We start from the raw sequence: 22756 nt of genomic DNA, 5'->3' as shown, positions 1-22756 counted from the left end.
CAGCCTTAATTATGTCAGACCATGACACATTTTTCACAAAACAACACATACCAAAAAAAACATCATACCCAATGATAGGGAAGGAATGGGTTCACCCAACCTACGTCTAAATCAGTGGTTCTTAAACTTGTTGGAGGTACCGAACCCCACCAGTTGCGCATTCACCGAACCCTTCTTTAGTGAAAAATAAAATTATGTTTTTTTTTCAAATTCAAGACAAAGTTATATGTTTTTGGTAACACTTTAGTATGGGGAACATAACTAACAAAGACTTAATTTAGAGTGTTTTGGACACTAGGGGAACATATTCTAAGTAACAAAGACTTAATTTAGAGTTATTTGGTTAGGGTTAGGGTTAGACTGTTAGGGCCAGGGTTAGAGGGTTAGGGTTATAATAAGCACTTAATAATGACTAGTTAAGAGCCAATATGTTACTAATTTGCATGTTAATAAGCCTTGTTCAAACAACAAATCTAACACAGTGCATAAACTCACAACAAATTACACACCTGCAAATCAGTGTGACTTCTGCTGTTGCCGTATCCGTAATACGCCGATAGGGAGAAGTTTTTATTTACACGATGAGTCGGGTGTGTCTTGACCTCCGCCGAACCCCTGAGCCCGACTCACCAAACCCCTAGGGTTCGATCGAACCCAGGTTAAGAACCACTGGTCTAAATCATTGATTAAAGGAAAACTGCACATTTTTTGCCCATCATCCACAATCTAAACAGTAAGAAAAACTGTTAGCAAGCAATTCTGCCCATAAAGCCCTACAAAAACACCCAACAACCTCAAACAACTATTTATATATAGAGAGTAAGGTTGTATTTTTGCCTGCATATGACTGAAGCATTAAGGAGTGAGACTATCCAGGACTAGCTGCAGTGTGCGCAAACAACCCCCAGGTAGCATCTGTCAGCAGATAAGACTGTATCATCTCTTTCTCTTTCCAACTTCTCAGGTCTTATCAGGTCATTAGGGTTAGGGTTATCACTCAAGTTTTAAGTTAAGGATAACGCAAAAATACAACCTCAGCTACTCTACATGTCGTAGCTATGTAGCATTCATGTTAACATGTAATACCTACGGGATTTTGGTCATTTTAGAGGGGAACAGCACGTGTTTTGGAATTTTACCTATCGTTCACAATTATTATGAGAGACAAGAACACATATGTCTTTTTTGGGGGATTTTAAAGACGCTAAAAAAACGCTTGAAAAATGCAGCAAATGGGAGTTGCCGTTTGTAGCCTTCAAAGCCCTTTAAAACAACATCAATTATAAATGATTCCAAAAAAACCCCCATTATTGTAACTTATTCACAAAGCGCATTGATTGCAACAAATGCTACTTCCGTGAACAACAACAACAGCATGTAGAGCATTTTTTGTGTTTGATTCCACTAAACATGGCAGACTTTATGTAAGTCGACGACGACTATTTTGTGATAAAAGATGATCCATAAACTTATCTTTTTGAGCCTGAATATACAGAGGATGAACAACAGGTTTTACAAGCTGGGTGCTAAGCAGATCAAGCTACAGTTTAACATTAAGGCTACGTTCACACTGCAGGGCCGGATGTCCAATCTGGATTTTTTTGTCAAATCCGATTTTTTTATTGGCCTTACAAGTTACAAAAAAAAAAAGGGATTTTTAATGTGAATGCAATCTGACCCGCATGCGGACATGATGTCATGACGTGGCACACACTGCAGTGATTACGGAAGTGTGTGCCACATCAAGGCTTCCCACTCTAGTCGATCTTAGCACTGGTACATTTGTGGCAATTTCAAGGATTTTGTGCAATCAATGTCAACATTTTCTGAACCAATGTATTGTGCGTTGAAAATTAGGAAGGAAGTATTGCAGTTTTATGGGATATTTTGCCCCAATGTCTTCACTCCAGCCAGGGGCGCCGCTAGGGATTTTGGGCCCCATGAAAATAATTTTTACAGGGCCCCCAACACAGTGTCATTATTTTTTCTGTATTATAATTTCATCATCATTAGGGGCCTCTCTGGGCCCCCCTCCATCATGGGCCCCTAGAATCCGTCTCCTTTACCCCCCCTTTTCGGCGCCCCTGACTCCAGCTTCCTCCCACTTCCAAAGACATGCACCTGGGGATAGGTTGATTGGCAACACTAAATTGTCCCTAGTGTGTGAATGTGAGTGTGAATGTTGTCTGTCTATCTGTGTTGGCCCTGCGATGAGGGGACGACTTGTCCAGGGTGTACCCCGCCTTCCGCCCGATTGTAGCTGAGATAGGCTCAAGCGCCCCCCGCGATCCCGAAGGGAATAAGCGATAGAAAATGGATGGATGGATGGGTCTTCTGCAGGCAGAGACAGAAGTGGTGGAACTTTTGCGTGAGTTCCTTAAACATTTTATTTTCACCTGTTCTCTGCTTTGCTGTCAACTATTTATTTTGTAACCTTTTTAATGACGTTCTGGTCGGGTGAACGCGACCTGAGCGCGGAAGCGTTCACATTGAGGACGCATCGCATATATATTCCCATTATTTCCACCTACGACAGAGGCCTTGGTCGGATATGAAAAATTCTGAATTGCACTGTTCACACTGACATGAAAATATCCGATACAGGTCACATATGGGCAAAAAAATCGGAATTGACCTGCAGTGTGAACAAGGCCTACGCCATCATGTAACACCCGTTCTAAATGCTAAACGTTCCATCAACAAAGTAAGAACAAAAAACAGTCACTTACAATGTCCGCTGTCACTGGGATAGCGACTCGTGGGATGGTTGTATCTTTCATAGGGATGATGTTCGAAACCGGTTCTCCCGGTTGTTCGATAAGAAAAGAACCTTTTGATAAGAAAATAACTGATTCCATGGACTCGAATCCCTTTTTGAGAACCGGTTCCCGTTATCGAGGCCATTATAGTAAAGAAAAAGAGTTGGTTCTTTATTCGAATCCCTGGGAACGAATCCCGTCCCACAGGAAATGCCCTGTGGCACGTCCCAGGAAATTACGTAGCTCAGTCATTAGGCGGCAGATACAGAAGCAGAAACAATAATGGACCGGAAAAAACGCCTCAAGGCATGGCTTCATTTTACAAAAAAATACGATGAGGAAACGGCTATCTGCAATTATTGCCAGGCTTCGCTCTCATGTAAGGGGGGAAGTACAACAAGCATGATGAAACATGTTCAGGCCGTGCATAACCTGAAGGTTAGAGGAAGGTGTCGTGGAGTCATTCCTGGAGGAGGCCACACTGATGGACCCCAGAAGGATGTTCCAATAGCAGCAGAAGTGCACTTTTTGGAGAACTGTATTATTTTCAGTTTTGTGCCCAATGGACTGATTTTATTTAACACTATATTATCATTTATACACCTATAGTGATCACAGAGACAGGTTGTTTTTGTGTTACTGTATATATTTGTTTTTCTGAAAAATCCCACTTAATATATGTTGGGTAACAACAGTCAATATTTATTTTTTTTATTTTATTTTTTAGGGGGGGTAACAACAGTCAATATTTATCTATTTATTTAATTTTATTTTTTTATTATAAAATAAAAGTGAGCTTTTGTTAAACCAAATATTCTGTGTTTTTTTCCATATACAACAACCCATCTGGATTCGATAAGAGAATCGATAAGGAATCGATTCGATAAGAGGATTCGATAATAGGCTCAAACTCGATAATTTCTTATCAAACATCATCCCTAATCTTTCAGCACAATAATGGTGCTCCCCGTTTAGCTGGTCAATTCAGCATAATTCTCAATCCTCAGATAAAAAATGCTGGGATGAAACAAGCATCCTGCTGCCTCCTCCAAGCATTTTCGACTGGTCTACAGTTGAGAGCCAGTATCCACAAATTCAGTTGGTATGGATTTTTCGCTGGCAGTGTGGGGAATTTCACATATTCTAACTTTTCTAAATTCAAAGGCGATGCAGCAGTGGCAGCAGTAGCGTCAACTCCAGGAGGTAGCATTACCTCTTGGCTCTCGGTGGTAGCCTGAGGCACTGTGAGCATGGTGGCGCTGTGTCACTAAGCCAGAAAAGTAATTCCCTAGTGTTAGATCATTCAATAACAAAGTCACTATAGCTTGGTTAATATGCAGGTCACGGCATGTAAATGAAGCGCTGATGGCGTTTTTTTTTATGTTATTTTTGAGAGTGCTTTATGGTAGAAACAGTAGAATGCCCATTAACCTGCATTGTCAAAGCGGTCAGGAATGGAGAGACGTTTGTCATTGTCTCACATAAGGATTTTAGGTACACCCAAAATGTTTTGACCATAGAAAGAAAGTGTCGCTTTTTTCCCCACACCCTTATCGTACCTTGATGAGCATCTTGGCCCTTTTCAGCAAGCTCAGTGTGGTGTGTCTAGTGCTGTCTGGACCCAAAGGCACCAGCTTCTTCAGCTGCTCCAAGTACAGCCGTAGTTTGGCACGTCTGCAAGCACACAGGCGAAGGGTGAGTCAGCAAATATCGAGTAGCAGGATAAGTGCGAAGTCGTGACCTTTAGGACTCAATGTTCTTGGGAAGAAAAACATTTCCGGGGAAAGGGGGAGTCACTACTGCATGACGACATGAAGATGCATGCTTGTCCTTAAAATGCATGTACCTACACTTGTACTTCTGAACCACTTTAAGGTACTGTTACAACTATGGTTTATTTTTTCTGGTGTCACTCAGTTGATGGGTTTGTAAACTTGGTCTTGTTCCCTAGGTACGTTCATTATCACAAAGCAAAAAGTCCAAGAAACCAAGTGCAGCAAACGAAGCAAAACTGATATATTTGTTGGTAACTTAAAAAATGACGTGGACAACCTAGACAGTAAAAATAATTAAATAAATAATCTGTAGATTTTACAGAGTTATGTCGATCAATCGGCCACCGATCAATATCGGCCAATATTCGTGAAAATGGCATGATCGCCAATGCAAATCGATGCCTTTTAATGCAGATCACAAAAGTTGATCCCCTCTGGCTGACACTGTATTTATTTTTAGTCCCCCAGTTGATTAGCGGCTAGCAATGTAATTAAGTATCTCCACACACAGTGTGAAGACGCAATGCTTATAATATTCATCTCCGTTACGGGAAATGAAGTTCAGTTCTTGGTATCTTCAGTTTCATTACCAAGTATCATCATTGGAGGACGAGGCTAAACATGTTACGCACTGAGAGAAATAGGAGCATGCAATAATAGCAAAGCTAACTGCTAAATCAGCTCAAAAAACACCAAGAAATAAGTGCTTAGTAAACTTTTAAAAGTGTATATCAAATCGGGGAATCATTCCCTAGACACAGGAGGACTTAGAGGGCAAAAACCAAAAGGTTTACAATAGTAGTTTTGACTTTTGTTTAGCTATTGTATACTTTCTTTTTCTCAAAATATTGTATCTAATCTAGAAAGTAAGTCATTCATTTAAATACTGTGTTGATATAGTATATGAAGATAGCACTAACCATAAATAAATAGAACATTTTACTTGTGATAGATTTCACCCATGGATAATTGGAATCAGCATCGGCATAACAAAACTCTCATCGGAACATCTCCTGATTTTACAGTAAAAAACGGCATCTTGGTCGCCAGAATTTTACCGTATTGTAATTCTGTGGTTTTTACACCAAATTACTGTAAATCGAAAAACAGTACCACTGGTATTTTTACGGTAAAACTATTCTGAGTTGTCATGTCTTTTGATCATGTTTTGTTTGGCTATGTTCTGTTTGGTTTTTGGACTCCTTTAGTTTCTGTTTACGCTCCATTGTTTTGTCACCATGGCAACCCATTCGTTTTCACCTGATTCATTTGGACTCACGCACCTGATTTGTTTTGACTCACACACCTGTTGTCAATCATGACATATTATTTAAGCTTGTAGTTGCCAGGCAGTTGACCTGGCGACATTACCTTTGTTACCCCTGTTATTCCTATGATTACGCGTTCCATGCTATAGTTCCATGCCATGCCAAGTGAGTTTGTCTTTTTCATGTAACAGTAAGTGTTATTTATGTCCACAGTTCTGCCTTTGTGCTAGTTTTTGTTTCCTTAGCCAAGTTTGTTCTCCGCCTTGTGCGCGCTTTTCGTTAGTACCTTTTTATAGTAATAGATTAAACATGTCTTTACCTTCACCCCATGTCCGATCCAATTCCTTTGCATTCCGGGAAAACAAACCACACCATAGTCCACGTCGTGACAACTATACTGTAAAATCCACTGACTTTTTACATTGTACTATGTAGGCTGCAGTACACCAGCAAATATCTGATTTCACTATAAAGTGGACATCTTAAACAAATCATGCTCCTATCAGGTGACAATGACTGCATTCTTGCGGCACCAAATACATGACTGGTCAATCGGTGGTGTCATCTGCTTGATTACTGTGGTTAAATGTAAAAAAAAACAACCAAAAAACCACACACTGTTTCAAAACAGACTACGTGGAGGCTAGTGTGAAAACATCATAGCTGTTGAGCAGTCAGAAGTTCAAGTAACTCTATTGGGAGAATCTACATGCAGCATCCAGGAGCAAAAGTCATTGTGGACCAAAATGACAACCATGGGAAGTTTCCTATCGTCTTGGCTGAATTAGATACACAAACTGCTGCCTCAGAAAACCTCGCGTTCCTGCCAAGACAACCCCCCCCCCACGTCCCCGTCGCCTCGAGCTAATGACCCTGAACACAAGTAAACATTTCTGTAGATGCACATGTGCAGGTTTAATACGGTGATAGTGACGGCAAAGCCTCTCCGCAGAGCAAAGTCCTGTCTTTGTTTGTATATTCCATATAACTCAAAAGGCTGCTTTTATTCACGTTTTTATCAGCGGATAACCTCCCTGTCCATCCTTAGTCCATTCAAATTTGTTCATGAGGGCCTTTCAGTCCTCCATTAGTCAAGCTTGTCCATGAACCATGTCTTTGTTCAGAATAACCCCCCCGTCCCCAATCTCTCGTTCCTTTGGCTAACTCCATCTGAACGGTAAACAAACTCCCAACAATGGACGGTCTCCTCGGCCATCGCTGCAACTACAATAAACCTAATCAGGGAGATGAAGCTCGGTAGGAGGGGCCGCATATGGCTGAGCTTGCCACGGCGGCGGGGGCACAACAAGACCCTCTCGAAACAAGCACGGCCTTTTTCCTGTTTCGTCTTCAGGAAGGGCGTTGTCAGCCAGACCTTTTCTGAAGCCCGGCTTGTTCCATTCTGAGGTCACGAGCAAAGGGTCAGGGACTTAATACTTCCATATTCGGTCCAAGTCAGTTAAAGTTGTTTTGATTTTGTCAAAGATTCAAGGAAATGATCCTCTTAAACGGTCTTCACCTCTCCACAGGTGCATTTGCCGTTCGCCATGAAGGGCGTGTGAAAGTTCTCTGCTTCTTTTATTTCTTGTTCTCCCAAGGGGCATTTGCAAAGCCCCCCAAACCACCCACCCATCCTCTTCGCTGCGCTCTGCCAACACCAACACACCCTTGTCCCATTGGAAAACAAGTGTCTTCAGAGGACATGGGCTGGGGCTCCACCTCCAACCTGCCCCAGTCACAGCCACATGAAGCACTTGGGCCACAGCCAGGGGACGCAAGCAGGAAAGAGCCGGGGGTCTGCTTCTTTTTTTTTTTTTGCAAGGGAGCGGGGTCCGAGCGAGCGGATGACTTTCTCTCTATTTGAAAAAAGGGCTCTTTGAGTGCAGTGTGCTCAGCTGCACCAGGCAGCGTTCCATACACATCATCCAAAGGGTAATTTGAGCCAATGGGCAGGATTCTTGCACCCCACTTCCCCCTGCCTCTCTTGTAATGAAAAACAAAAACAAGGCGTTGCCTTGCATACTCTGCCTGACTACACACTTTTCTCTCCGAGAAAATTGCCATTTTTCTGATGACTTACTCACTCACTGCTCACCTGTGTCTCAACCACATCATTTAGCTGGTATGCAGAGACTACAAATGTGCACAGATGGAGCCCTGAAATCACTTTGAACTAAATTAACAAGTTAACTCATGAGATTAAACACAAAAAAATGATTGCACTAATCATTTTTTGGACTAAGCTGCACGTGTCCTGGTGAAGACTAGAATGCGGGCCCACATTACACCAGTTTTATAATCAGTGCATTGGCTCTCTGTGTGTTTCAGGACCGATTTTAAGATTCTTCTTATGGTTTATAAATGTTTTTTCATGGTATTGAGCCTTCTTATCTTTCAGATTTGCTTTTACCCTTTGAACCTTCGTGGACCCTGAGATTCTCCTGATAATTCCAAAAGTCAGGACACAAAGTACCGGGATGGCATCTTTCTTTGGAGCGGCGTGGCTCGGTTGGTAGAGCAGCCGTGCCAGCATCTTGAAAATTCCAGGTTCGATCCTGGCTTCCGCCATCCAAGTCACTGCCGTTGTGACCCTAAGCGAGATACTTAACCTACCTGCTCTCAGTGCCACTCACACTGGTTTAAATAGAACTTAGATCAGTGTTTTTCAACCACTGTGCCGCGGCACACTAGTGTACCGTGAGATACAGTCTGGTGTGCCGCGGGAGATTATGTAATTTTACCTATTTGGGTTAAAAATATTTTTTGCGAACAAGTAATTATAATCCGCAAATAATGTGCCGTTGTTGAGTGTCTGTGCTGTCAAGAAGTCGGCAGAGTAACCGACCGTGTAGTACTCTTCCATATCAGTAGGTGGCAGCAGGTAGCTAATTGCTTTGTGGCTGTCGGGAACATGGTTTGTCGTGATCACAATATGCAGACGACAGCGGAAGGCACAGTGCAGGTAAGAAGGTATCTAATGCTTAAACAAAAAATAAACAAAAGGCGAGTTCCGCTAAGAAAAGGCATTGAAGCTTAGGGATGGCTAGGCAAAACAAAACTAAAACTGAACTGGCTGCAAAGTAAACAAAAACAGAATGCTGGACGACAGCAAAGACTTACAGCGTGTGGAGCGGCAGACGGCGTCCACAAAGTACATCCGTACATTACAATCAACAACAAATTAGGAGCGCAAGACAAGAACTAACACTACACACAAGAAAACACCAAAAAACTCAAAATAAGTCACGGCGTGATGTGACAGGTCGTGACAGTACGCCTACTTTGAGACGAGCTATAGTGATGCATGGTTGGTTATGGTTTGAATTTATATCCAACAATTGCGAGAACGACTTTTTACTGTCAATATCGGCTGCTGAGTTAATTTTTTTTAATGTTTTCTGCTAGTGGTGTGCCTCAGGATTTTTTCAATGAAAAATATGTGCCTTGGCTCCAAAAAGGTTGAAGAACACTGACTTAGATAATGGGTTTCACTATGTAAAGCGCTATGTATCGGCTATCCACTTTAGCCGATAGATGGCAGTAGAGTGTTGAATATCTTAAAATGTGTTTTTTGGCAATTCCAACTTTGACCACAGCGTCAGTTTCTATGTAGAGTGGCTCTTTCAATCATTTTCAGCAGACCGCATTGCAAAATGATTAACCCCCCTAGACCCCCACGCGAGATCCACCCAGCAATGGGGCCATATGAATACCTTCCCTACTGTATAATTACTTCCCTCAATGAAACACATTTTACACATTGTTAGCTGATGCGCCAGCACTTGCATATTTTGGAAACGTCACTGCCGGCAAATGGCGAGGGTGGATGACGTAGCAAGACTCGAGCGACGTCTGAATTTCTAGGAGCGTATTTTCAACATGTCGCCATGGCACAAGGTGCTAAGGGCCAAGGGGGAGGGTAAGACGAAGGGGGAAAGGGTAAGAGGGAGAATTCGGATGGAGACTCAAATCAAGGGTCCCCGAACTTTTTGACTCGGGGGCCGCATTGGGTTAAAAAAATGTATATATACATATATATATATTCCGAGCACGATGATGTCACATTATCGATGGGAAAATGCATTTTTAGACAATAAGAGACCCCAAGAGTAACAAGCAGTAGAAAATGGATTGATGAATGGGTGAGCAAGGACGGATTAAAAAGAATAATTAAAAACTTAACTTGGGACTTCCCGCGGGCCGGATTTTGAAAGCTGGCGGGCTGGAAACGTTCCGCGGGCCGTAGTTTGGGGACCCCTGCCTTATATTAATCATGCAATTTATTTTGACCGCACACGGTCTTTTACCTTAACAGCTATACAGTCAGTAATCAGATCAATGCATATGTCAGTACAAAAATTAGTACGGAGAGTGATGTGCTCGCTGGCTAACTTGTATTTTGGCTAACACGCCAAAATACATCCTGAAAGAACTTTAGATAAAACTGTTACCAAGTTTTGAGCAAATAAATGACAGGCATTCAAGAAAAATGTTTAAAAAACGTTCCTGGATGACTTTCTGACAATAAAATTGCATTTGTGTGCAAATATTGGGGTCTTTTCTTAAGCTAGTTTGCTGGTTGTTCAGGGGAGTGTGTAGGGTACATGTATTTGTGCATCTGGTTTGTGGTAGGAATGTCTCATCGACACAAAAACAAAAAAGCGATCCACATATGCAAATTCAATACAAATAAAAATACAAAATCAAGCATATTCATATTCAAATCTCAAAAATTATATTTACAAATACACGTTTATTTATTAAAATTCTAGATTTATTTGTATGTCACATTTTTATATTTATACATTTTATTTGTATATATTTTCAAATCTCAAAAACATATTTACAAATACGCGTTTATTTATACAAATTATTTATTTATTTGTATATCACATTTGTATTTGTATATTTATTAATATATGCATATAAATTAATATCATATTGATATATATATAAGTTGATGTGAGACAATTCTACTTCCATAATATACCCCATTGATATTGCATACATACACAAGTTTGCGATGTTACAAGATTGGAATGTGGAAAGTGTGGTCACTGTTTTACAATAAATTTTAATTTGAAACATTAATACCTTATATTTGAGTCCAAAAATTAGACCCTTTGGTGTAGTTCTCTGGTGTGTCTTAGTGTAGATTTCCTAGCCTACACCCACTGTTGGTTACATGTTGTTATTTCTGCATCCTGACTTTTAAACATGTCTGGGCAGAACCTCTGTCAAGCACGAGACATTTAATTTTCTCTCGTTCCTTTGTGATTCTGTCGGAGAAAAGCTTCAATGCATCCGATGCATATCTCTCAGACAGAACCTGGTCAAAGCTGGTGGGGTGCGGGCTGGCGGCAGGGGGGGGGGTTTGGCGTCCCTGACAGCTCTCTCCCTGCAGCACGTGTTCCCCTGCTGAGAGACGCACTCACTGGTTTTTCTTTCAAAAGTGCACAGCTAATTTGGAACGAGATGTGAACCCTCCCCCCTCCCCCCATCCTCATGTTTGTTATTCCCAAGTCAAGCCCTGGTCACGCTATGTTTATCAGATCAAACATCCGTGCAAAGTGTGGCACCACAAGGTTGGAAGCAGACAGGGTGCTAAGTTCTAAATCGCATCGCGTTCTCCAATCTGTCTGTCTTCTGCTCTGGATTCTCTTTGTTTTTGGTGTCATGGTCATGGTGACTGTGGGCGGAGTCATGCTTTCACATACTTCACACGTTTTTAAAAGGCCAGCTAATCTTTCAGGCCCCGTTTACACTAAGCCGGATAAGGTTATCCAGGGTAAATCACACCTGACCTTATCCGTGTCCACACACAACAATGCCACCGTCATAGTCAACTCCAGTGTTGCTTTGTGTGCAAATTCTTAAATGTAACTTATCTGAACAATATCCAGTGTGGTGGTATTTCAATTAACTGGAATCCAGTGTGCTGTGGGGCCCTATTGTAGTGAGACATCATACATTAATCAAATCTTTATTAGATACGTAAACAATGTGATAAAGAACATTTTACATCAATGAAACTAGGGACTTAGATATCTGGTCAGGACACTCCTCACTCTTTTGCCTTCACCTTCATTGTCCATTCGTTTTTGGTGACTTTATATACTACCCCTGGGGGTACTTAAAGGTATGCCAAGGGGTACGTGAGATTTTTTTTTAATATTCTAAAAATAGCAACAATTCAAAAATCCTTTATAAATATATTTATTGAATAATTCTTCAACAAAATATGAATGTAAGTTCATAAACTGAACATCTAATCAAGTAGGCTATTCCATTCATTACAATGCAACAATGCAATATTCAGTGTTGACAGCTAGATTTTTTGTGGACATGTTCCATAAATATTGATGTTAAAGATTTCTTTTTTTGTGAAGAAATGTTTAGAATTAAGTTCATCAATCCAGATGGATCTCTATTACAATCCCCAAAGAGGGCACTTTAAGTTGATGATTACTTCTATGTGTAGAAATCTTTATTTATAATTGAATCACTTGTTTATTTTTCAACAAGTTTTTAGTTATTTTTATATCTTTTTTTCCAAATAGTTCAAGAAAGACCACTACAAATGAGCAATATTTTGCACTGTTATACAATTTAATAAATCAGAAACTGATGACATAGTGCTGTATTTTACATCTTTATCTCTTTTTTTCAACCAAAAATGCTTTGCTCTGATTAGGGGGGTACTTGAATTAAAAAAATGTTCACAGGGGGTACATCACTGAAAAAAGGTTGAGAACCACTGCTCTAGACCAGTGGTTCTTAACCTTGTTGGAGGTACCGAACCCCACCAGTTTCATATGCGCATTCACCGAACCCTTCTTTAGTGAAAAATAAAATGTTTTTTTTTTTTCAAATTCAAAACAAAGTTATATGTTTTTGGTAACACTTTAGTATGGGGAACATATTCTAAATAACAAAGACTTAATTTAGAGTTATTTGGTTAGGGTTATGGTCAGGGTTAGAGGGTTAGGGTTATAATAAGGCCATGCCGAATAAGGCATTAATAAGTACTTAATAATGACTAGTTAAGAGCCAATATGTTACTAATTTGCATGTTAATAAGCAACTAATTAATGGTGAATATGTTCCCCATACTAAAGTGTTGCCATGTTTTTTTTTACTGGTGCACAAATGAACCGTGCATGAACATCACCTTGTTCAAAGAACAAAACCAACACAGTGCATAAACTCACAACAAATTACACACCTGCAAATCAGTCTGACTTCTGCTGTTGCCGTATCCGTAATACGCCGATAGGGAGAAGTTTTTATTTACACGATGAGTCGGGTGTGTCTTGACCTCTGCCGAACCCCTGAGGCCGACTCACCGAACCCCTAGGGTTCGATCAAACCCAGGTTAAGAACCATTGCTCTAGACCGAGACGTTGAGTCCGCGACATACATGGCGGACAATAACTGATACAGTCTGCTTTGACAGTCCAAATGCATTCGCCGTTTTCCTCGACGGCCAGGTAATACAAAGCACATACTACCTTTTTTATCACATCCCCGGGAGCTTGCATTCTCGTTGTCTCTATTTCCACAAATGGACAAAGTTTTTCGCTAAGTAGCATCACAGCTGACCCGGCCGCCGGACATTGGAAAGTTCTCTTGCCGTCTGAGAAGTGTTGTATCCCAAATAGCTGCAATCGCTTTCTCTTAAGGTATTCATGTGTGATTTCCACAAGCGCCTGTACATGTAGAAGAAGGAGAAACACGGGCATGTCTGGATGACTCACCTTCATATTTCCAGTGGTTAGCTCCGAGCTACGAAACCACTTTATTATGAAAATGGCTATGGCGCGTTCTTTCTGGCTTCACTTCTTGTGTGGGCGTGGTCTTTCTGGCGTCACTTCCTCTCCGAACTCACTTTGTAAACGATCAATGAGTCCATATAAAGCTAAGTGCCGGAGATTCAAGAAATACACGGCTCACTTAGCCGTGTAAAAATTGTTCGAGTAGGGGAACCTTAAACGCTGGTTTAGTGTGGCTGAAACGGTGCTTAGGCTAAATAATTATTAGTTTAAGGGGTTAAACGACTTAGTGTAGACATGGCCTCATTCTTTGTTGTTTTAGTGTGTTTTGATATGCTTGAAAATGACGGGAAACAAATATTTGCTATAACTTCAAAACAGAACAAATGTTATGTCCCTGCCTGGTTGACTGCAATTGGATTTGCCGTGGAGTCACGTCTGCAGTAGGCAACCACCTGACCACTCTCACGTGCAGAGTACCACGGGAGGATTTGTGTCTGATCTCTGGCCTTCCTCGCAAAACAAAAACAAAGCAGAAAAAGGTGGGGGGGGGAAGAGAACTGCATGCTGAGGAAACTGAAACGAGCTCTTTAAACTGCTGACTTATGCTCCAAGGTTACGCGGGTACGTTCTCACAAGTTTGGGCCTTAGAACAAATCAACAGCAACCTGCAAATTCCAAACATGCACAATGGAAGTCAATGTGACGCTGTTCTGGAGACTCTTTCGACAACGCTTGGGAGCACAACCTACGGGCACACAAAGGGGCCACAGGTTGTGCGAAGGACGGGCCAGTGCAAACAACAGACCCTCACTCACTCGCTCGCTCACTGTACTTCTTAATGAGGGGGGCTGCAGCCCGGCAAATTCCTCAACCCAAATGCACAGGAATGAGTGGCTTGACTGGCACACGGCCAATCCTGCTAAATGAAGGTCAACAGTCATAAAGACCCCCATTCCAGTGTTTCCTATCAGATTCAGAGAGAAACAAATCCATGCCGCGGCGGTTCAAGAACACGAAAATACAATTTTAGCACGTATGACACTGTTTACAACGAGTGGTACAGTTTAATTTAGGTCGTCACGTTTTGAATCTCTTATCTAGCTTGTGCAGGCAGGATGGCAAACCCTGTGTCAGCTATGGGACCATAGAGCCCCGAGGACAACAATGGAGGCTCTAGTATTCTGTGCTCTTTCTTCCTCTGTTTATTACGAGAATAAGACCAATGAAAAGCATTGATCTCCACTTTTTGTTTAACGGCAGTCGATTCTCCATGTTTTCCTGCATGTCAAAGAATCAATGTTGGAGGGATCGCCTAAAAAATGATATGGCCAAACACGATACTCTAGCTTTATAGACAAATGCAGGTTATGCTGTACTTAGGGGTGGTACCGGTGCAACTTAGAATTGTTTGATATCGAAAAAGAATCCAATATGATATAAGCCCGAATCAACGAATCTAGTGATAACAGTACAAAAACGTATTACGTTCAGCTCATGACACAGTAAATGGAATGATCCAGACACATTGTTAGTGGAAACTTTCTAACAGGCTTCCTTCCGCCTGGGAGACTTTATATCTGTAAGTAATATGCAACTATAATTAAAGAGGATGAAGGCAGCGCTCAATGACTTCTCCGGGAGGCTACAGGTTTGTAAAAACTGTGAATAAATACAAGTGCCTGTGTACATATTTACATATTGTTTCAAAACCTGCAGGTTATGTGCAGTTGGGTAAGGTGAAATGGCCTAAAATCTATACTGCAATCTATATTACAGCCTCCTGGGGTAATGATAAATATCACAATATATACTTTTTGCATTTAAATGATAATATAAACAGGTTACAAAGGCTTTTAATTTAGCTGATGACATATGTAGTAACATATTACGTAATTTTAGGTTGTATTACTTTCCCAAAACTATTATTAATCTATTGTTGACTTTTTGACTGTTGATACCTGGTTATATTCTGTTGTAAGATGTTTGTATATACACTTCTGTTAAAATATAATAAGCACCTATTCTTCTTTTTGTTGTTTAGATACTGTACATTAGATTTGGGCAATACTCAAAATTTGGGTATCGATCCAATACCAAGTAGTTATAGGGGCAGTATTAGTCATACACATACTGATACTGATAATTCCATTCAATATGGAATGGAATTATCCATTCCATATATCGTCTATATTTCGCAACCCTGGTGTGCAGCTTGTATAGAATTGGTCCAAAAATTAAGTTGATGCGGCTTAGCGGCTGAGCCTGCTCAGTGGCCTTGTGGTTAGAGTATCCGCCCTGAGATCGGTAGGTCATGAGTTCAAACCCCAACTGAGTCATACCAAAGACTATAGAAAAAAATGGGAACCCATTACCTCCCTGCTTGGCACTCAGCATCAAGGGTTGGAATTGGGGGTTATATCACCAAAATGATTCCCGAGCGCCGCTGCTGCTTACTGCTCCCCTCACCTCCCAGGGGGTGGAAAAAGGGGATGGGTCAAATGCAGAGGGTAATTTCACCACACCTAGTGTGTGTGTGACTATCAGAGGTACTTTACCTTTTAACTTTATATTAACCCTTGTGCAATGTTCATATTGTTGTCACTCAGCCAGCGTTTGTGGGTCTGATGGACCCGTTGCATTTTGGGGCTTTTAATGCCTCACAATCAAACACCTTATCCCAATAAACATCTGTTCAGTATTTTAACATAAAAGTGTTTGATTGTGAGGCATTAAAAGCCACAAAATGCAACGGGCCCATCAGACCCACAAACGCTGGCTGAGTAACAACAATATGTACGTTGCACAGAAAATTTCTCTGCCAGTTTCTACATCCCACAGGGATTCTGCTTTTGTGTTTCTGCACCTGCGGTTCCCACACAAGGTTGCAACATTGTTTGTCAACACTGTCTGCTCTCATTTTCTCGCACATTTGACCCTCTGATGTTCTGTGTACCTACACTCTGTCCTCCTCCTGTCTAGGCCTGCTGTGTGTGTGTGTGTGTGTGTGTGTGTGTGTGTGTGTGTGTGTGTGTGTGTGTGTGTGTGTGTGTGTGTGTGTGCATCAATTTCCACACTTCTATTAGCCCCGGGTCCAGTGGACCCGGACATCTTATATGTAATAGAAATGTGTAAGGGGGGGTGTATGGTGTGTGGTCATTAAATATGTATTCTGATATATGTTCTTCACAGAAAATGAGCCAAAGTCAGTGAGTCCCAGTTAGAAAAATTAATTAATTGTATAATTTTTCTTTTAATAAAAAATGAAAACGGGTCCCACAGACCCGAACATCATAAGATGCGCTCTAGAGTCAGGAAATTACAGTAGAATATTATTTTTCTTGTGTTATTTATCAAATAGTGGTACAAAAACGTTGTTTTTGGCTTTTACAAAAAATGTTCCCCATTCGGCATCTGGCGGCCGGTTGAGGGAGTGAAAGTGGAGCGCCTCGCGTGAGTGGAGATCACCGCGGTGCAACTGGTGCAATTTGGGGTTGCCACTGTGGTGGTTCCACATCTGCTTGGCAGGTTCATGGTTTGCACAGAACACGTATGGAAGAGGGAGGGGGCTTGAGGTGGCGATGGAACGTACCCAAGGGCAAAAACATGCATACACACATGCACAGTGCTTCTTTCAGCAGCTACTCATCTGTCTCCTTGTCACCCGACGGCCCTGCCCTCAACTTGTTTACATTTACCTCCCCACCTGATGTGCTGTCTGGAAGAAAAAAAAAAAAAAAAAAACAGGCGTGAAAGCGGCGCACCAAGCATCCCACGCAGACAGAAAAAAACACATGCACAACTTGAGGTGCAGCTCAAGAGGCCTTTTCTCACCCTGATATGAAATGTCAGTCACACGAGACAAGACAGACGGATACGAATCCCCCATAAACACGTTCGCCTGACGGCAGCAACATGACGCTGGGACTCACATGACATGTGCGCTGACACGCAAGCGGTATTACTTCACTGCAACAACACTACGCAGTCGAAACTGGTGATTAAACAGGAAACCGAAGAGTGGTAGTATTTCAAAAGGAGAACTTCCATTTTCACATGCATTGGAATGCCATGTGAGCGCAAGTCATTTGACTTTTTTTCTTTTTTTTTTTAGTGGCGAAACAATCCTTGTGTGAGCACGGATCATTAGAAAATCCCTACCTCAGCACAGGCCACTTACACTGGCTTCAACAGGAAAACAGATGTCAAATAGAGCCTGGAGAGGAGCGCGTGCAAGTAAACAGAAAGACGGAGAATGAAAGAAAGAGGAGGAAGCTAAAAAGGTTTCCCTGTGTCTTGGAATTATTTCAGTACAATGTCAAATGACAGACTCGGACAGTAATTGGCTTCCGCTGCGTGCGCTGAGAAGTACGTGGTGCACATGTTGGACCGACTAGCAGGGACAAGTTCCGAGAGTTCCATAAACACACCCCCCCCCGCCCTGTCAATGATTAGCACGCAGGAATCCTGTGGCATGACAGAGGGGCTCAACATCCATGTTTACTGTAACACAGGATTAGAAGGAGAGGGATGGGCGCCCATACAGTATATGGGAGGGGGGCTGGTACAAACGTTCGGCTTGTAAGGTAAATCGAAGACACATTTCCAAACACGTACAGTGGACCCTCTGAACTTAAAGTCATACAATTCAGACTTTGTCCAAAGGTTAAGAGTAACCAGCTGTAAGGCATGATGGCGGTTTTTCAAAGGATTGATTACTTGCATGTTTTACAATACAACCGCTACACAGTGGAGCCTCGATTTAAGAACTTAATTGGGACGTATAGTGAAGCAAATGTATCCATAAGAAACAATGTATTAGTGTTGTAACTAGGGATGTCCGATAAATGCTTTAAAATGTAATATCGGAAATTATCGATATCGGTTTGAAAATGATCGGAATCGGTTTCAAAAAGTAAAATGTATTACTTTTTAAAAAACGCCGCAGTGTACACGGACGTATGGAGAAGTACAGAGGGAGAAAGAGAAGTACAGAGCGCCAATAAACCTTAAAGGCACTTCCTTTGCGTGCCGGCCCAGGCACATCAAATCTACAGCTTTTCACACACGTACAAGTGAATGCAAGTCATACTTGGTCAACAGCCATACAGGTCACACTGAGGGTGGCCGTATAAACAACTTTAACACTGTTACAAATACGCGCCACACTGTGAACCCACACCAAACAAGAATGACAAACACATTTCGGGAGAACATCCGCACCGTAACACAACATAAACACAACATAAACACAACAGAACAAATACCCAGAACCCCTTGCAGCACTTACTCTTCCGGGACGCTACAATATACACCCCCCGCTACTCCCTAACCCCCCCCCCTCAACCCCGCCCACCTCAACCTCCTCATGCTCTCTCAAAGAGAGCATGTCCCAAATTCCAAGCTGCTTTTGAGGCATGTTAAAAAAAATAATGCACTTTGTGACTTCAATAATAAATATGGCAGTGCCATGTTGGCAATTTTTTTCCATGACTTGAGTTGATTTATTTTGGAAAACCTTGTTACATTGTTCAATGCATCCAGCGGGGCATCACAACAAAATTAGGCATAATAATGTGTTAATTCCACGACTGTATATATCGGTATCGGTTGATATCGGAATCGGTAATTAAGAGTTGGACAATATCGGAATATCGGCAAAAAAGCCATTATCGGACATCTCTAGTTGTAACGATACCAATATTTTGGTACCGGTACTAAAACTATTTCGGTTTTATCAGCATTTATACAGAAATAAATATATTTCGACAATCAGTTTAAATCGACAACAAATCGAATCGTCGCCCCAAAAATCTGAATTGAATTGTGAGTTGTTGTAAGATTCCCTAATATTCAAACTTGAAAGAAATTCAGTTTATTTGCCGCCATGGAAGCAGGGATTTGTAACTTAGAAGCAGCTCCACACTGTGGATGGACAGACTTTAGCAACATTCGCTAAACCCCTCACTCAGTACTAAGGGTGTAATGGTAAACAAACATTTCAGTTCAGTACGTACCTCGGTTTAGAGGTCACGGTTCGGTTCATTTTCGGTACAGTAAGAAAACAACAAAATATACATTTTCTGGTTATTTATTTACCAACATTTGTAAACAATGGCTTTATCCTTTTAACATTGCTTTAAAATAGCTCTGTGTGTGATGGATGTGAGCCTCCACTAGGCTGATCAGTGCAACAGCAGGCAGTCATGAATGCTAAGCATAATAACATACATTTATATATATATATACAGGTAAAAGCCAGTAAATTAGAATATTTTGAAAAACTTGATTTATTTCAGTAATTGCATTCAAAAGGTGTAACTTGTACATTATATTTATTCATTGCACACAGACTGATGCATTCAAATGTTTATTTCATTTAATTTTGATGATTTGAAGTGGCAACAAATGAAAATCCAAAATTCCGTGTGTCACAAAATTAGAATATTACTTAAGGCTAATACAAAAAAGGGATTTTTAGAAATGTTGGCCAACTGAAAAGTATGAAAATGAAAAATATGAGCATGTCCAATACTCAATACTTGGTTGGAGCTCCTTTTGCCTCAATTACTGCGTTAATGCGGCGTGGCATGGAGTCGATGAGTTTCTGGCACTGCTCAGGTGTTATGAGAGCCCAGGTTGCTCTGATAGTGGCCTTCAACTCTTCTGCGTTTTTGGGTCTGGCATTCTGCATCTTCCTTTTCACAATACCCCACAGATTTTCTATGGGGCTAAGGTCAGGGGAGTTGGCGGGCCAATTTAGAACAGAAATACCATGGTCTGTAAACCAGGCACGGGTAGATTTTGCGCTGTGTGCAGGCGCCAAGTCCTGTTGGAACTTGAAATCTCCATCTCCATAGAGCAGGTCAGCAGCAGGAAGCATGAAGTGCTCTAAAACTTGCTGGTAGACGGCTGCGTTGACCCTGGATCTCAGGAAACAGAGTGGACCGACACCAGCAGATGACATGGCACCCCAAACCATCACTGATGGTGGAAACTTTACACTAGACTTCAGGCAACGTGGATCCTGTGCCTCTCCTGTCTTCCTCCAGACTCTGGGACCTCGATTTCCAAAGGAAATGCAAAATTTGCATGGTTGGGTGATGGTTTGGGGTGTCATGTCATCTGCTGGTGTCGCACCGCGAAGCCGAAATTTTCCCAAACGGGAGATTTTAACGAGGCAGGAGGGTCTTCCAGCTCTGGCTTTTACATGTTGTCGTAGTCCGGTCGTTGCTAGCATGCCGTGTGTTGTGCCTCAGTGTGCATCGTTTACACAACGTGCGGTGCGCTACTTAATATGTTTGTGTGGAAACTCGTTCGGTACACCTCCGAACCGAACCGAACCCCCCGTACCGAAACGGTTCAATACAAATTGTCTGTTAGGGACATCATCAACAGCAGCTTGATTTCTGGCAGTGTGCCCTCTTTTTGTAAAGAAGCTGTTGTTGAGCCTTTGATCAAAAAAACAGGTCTTGATCCTACAAGTTTGTCAAATTATCGGCCCATTTCTAAATGACCTTTTGTGTCAAAAATTTTGGAGAAATGTGTTTTGGCGCAACCACAGCCTTTTTTAGATGAAAATAGCACTTTAGATCCATTTCAGCCTGGATACAAAGCTTTGCACAGTACTGAATCTGCACTTTTAAAGGTTTTTAATGATTTGCTTTTAATGTCTGATTCTGGCAGCTCTGCCATTTTAGTGCTTTTAGATCTTACAGCTGCCTTTGACACAGTCGACCACACAATTCTTTTAGATCGCCTGAGAGACTGTGTGGGTGTCAGGGGGACTGCATTAGAGTGGTTCAGATCCTACCTGTCAGAAAGGTCCTTCTCTGTCAGGCTGGGGGACGCCACTTCTTCTTCTGCTCCGCTTTACTGTGGTGTCCCCCAGGGATCTATTCTAGGCCCCATCCTGTTCGCTCTATATCTCCTCCCTCTTGGAGAGATTTTTAAGAGGTATGGAGTGTCTTATCACTTTTATGCAGACGACTGCCAAATTTATATGCCTATTTCAAAAGGCCACGACCCCCTGACACCCCTTCTCAACTGTCTATGCGACGTCAAGGCTTGGTTAGCCCAGAATTTTTTAATAACGAATAAGGGAAAAACGGAAATTTTAGTGTTTGGTCCGGCCCTCACTGACCTGGGACCATTGCAAAATGATGTGCGTCCCAAAGTCACCAGCCTTGGCGTCACTATAGACAGCGATTTTAAACTTGACAAACAAGTCAATGGCGTTTTAAAATCATGTTTTTATCATCTTCGTCTTTTAGCAAAGGTAAAACCGTTTTTATCTTTTAACCTTTTTGAACAAGTCGTGCATGCTTTTATTTCAAGTTGCCTGGACTACTGCAATGCACTTTATGCTGGCATTAGCCAAAAAGCTCTCTCCCGGTTGCAGTTAGTCCAGAACGCGGCAGCACGACTTTTAACAGGGGCCAGGAGACACCAGCATATAACCCCAATCCTTGAGAGTTTGCACTGGCTCCCTGTTCATTTTAGAATTGATTTTAAAACCTTGCTGTTTGTTTTTAAAGCTTTACATGGACTGGCACCTCAGTATATCTCGGACCTCATCCAAACTTACAATCCTGCGCGCGCTCTGAGGTCCGAGAGCCAGCTCCAGCTCGTGGTGTCCAAGACGAGACTTAAAACCAGGGGAGACAGGGCCTTCACTGTGGTCGGCCCTAAGCTCTGGAACACTCTGCCCCTCCATGTTCGAACTGCTCCCACAGTGGAGTGTTTTAGGTCTCGTCTTAAGACCCACTTTTATTCTCTGGCTTTTAACACTACGTGAGTTGTGTGGTCCTCTGTTGTCCTCTGTGTTTTTAAAATTTTGATTTCTATTTACTGTTTTAATTGGTTTTACCCTTTTGAAATTGTTTTTAATCATATTTATTTTATATTGTTTTTAATTGTGTTTAATATTGTTGTGCAGCACTTTGGAAACATTTTGTTGTTTAAATGTGCTATATAAATAAAGTGGATTGGATTGGATTGAAATACACGTACCGTTACACCCTTACTCAGTACGCAGCTCCAATGACTCACAATTTTGCAGGACATGGCCAGAATTTGTCATCAACATGAATTTTATCCCGATAGGGAGATAGAATTAAAGTAGGCCAAACGCATATAATTTAAAATACGGTGTTAGCTTTCATTGTTATGCTGATGACACC

General features: G+C 41.7%; 1 protein-coding gene across 1 annotated transcript in view; it reads right to left on the bottom strand.

The window, feature by feature from the left end:
- Window positions 1–22756, bottom strand: part of mxd4 (MAX dimerization protein 4) — a 68277-nt gene that overhangs the window by 7452 nt on the left and 38069 nt on the right. The window contains exon 4 of the mRNA XM_061984048.1: window positions 4319–4433. Within this exon, the coding sequence (XP_061840032.1) occupies window positions 4319–4433 (115 nt within the window). The remainder of the gene's footprint in view (window positions 1–4318; window positions 4434–22756) is intronic.

This window comes from Nerophis lumbriciformis, linkage group LG25, assembly GCF_033978685.3.
Source record: "Nerophis lumbriciformis linkage group LG25, RoL_Nlum_v2.1, whole genome shotgun sequence".
In the NCBI taxonomy this organism is placed as follows: Eukaryota; Metazoa; Chordata; class Actinopteri; order Syngnathiformes; family Syngnathidae; genus Nerophis; species Nerophis lumbriciformis.
The sequence above is the reverse complement of the archived record's forward strand: the minus strand, read 5'-3'. Positions and strand labels throughout refer to the sequence as shown.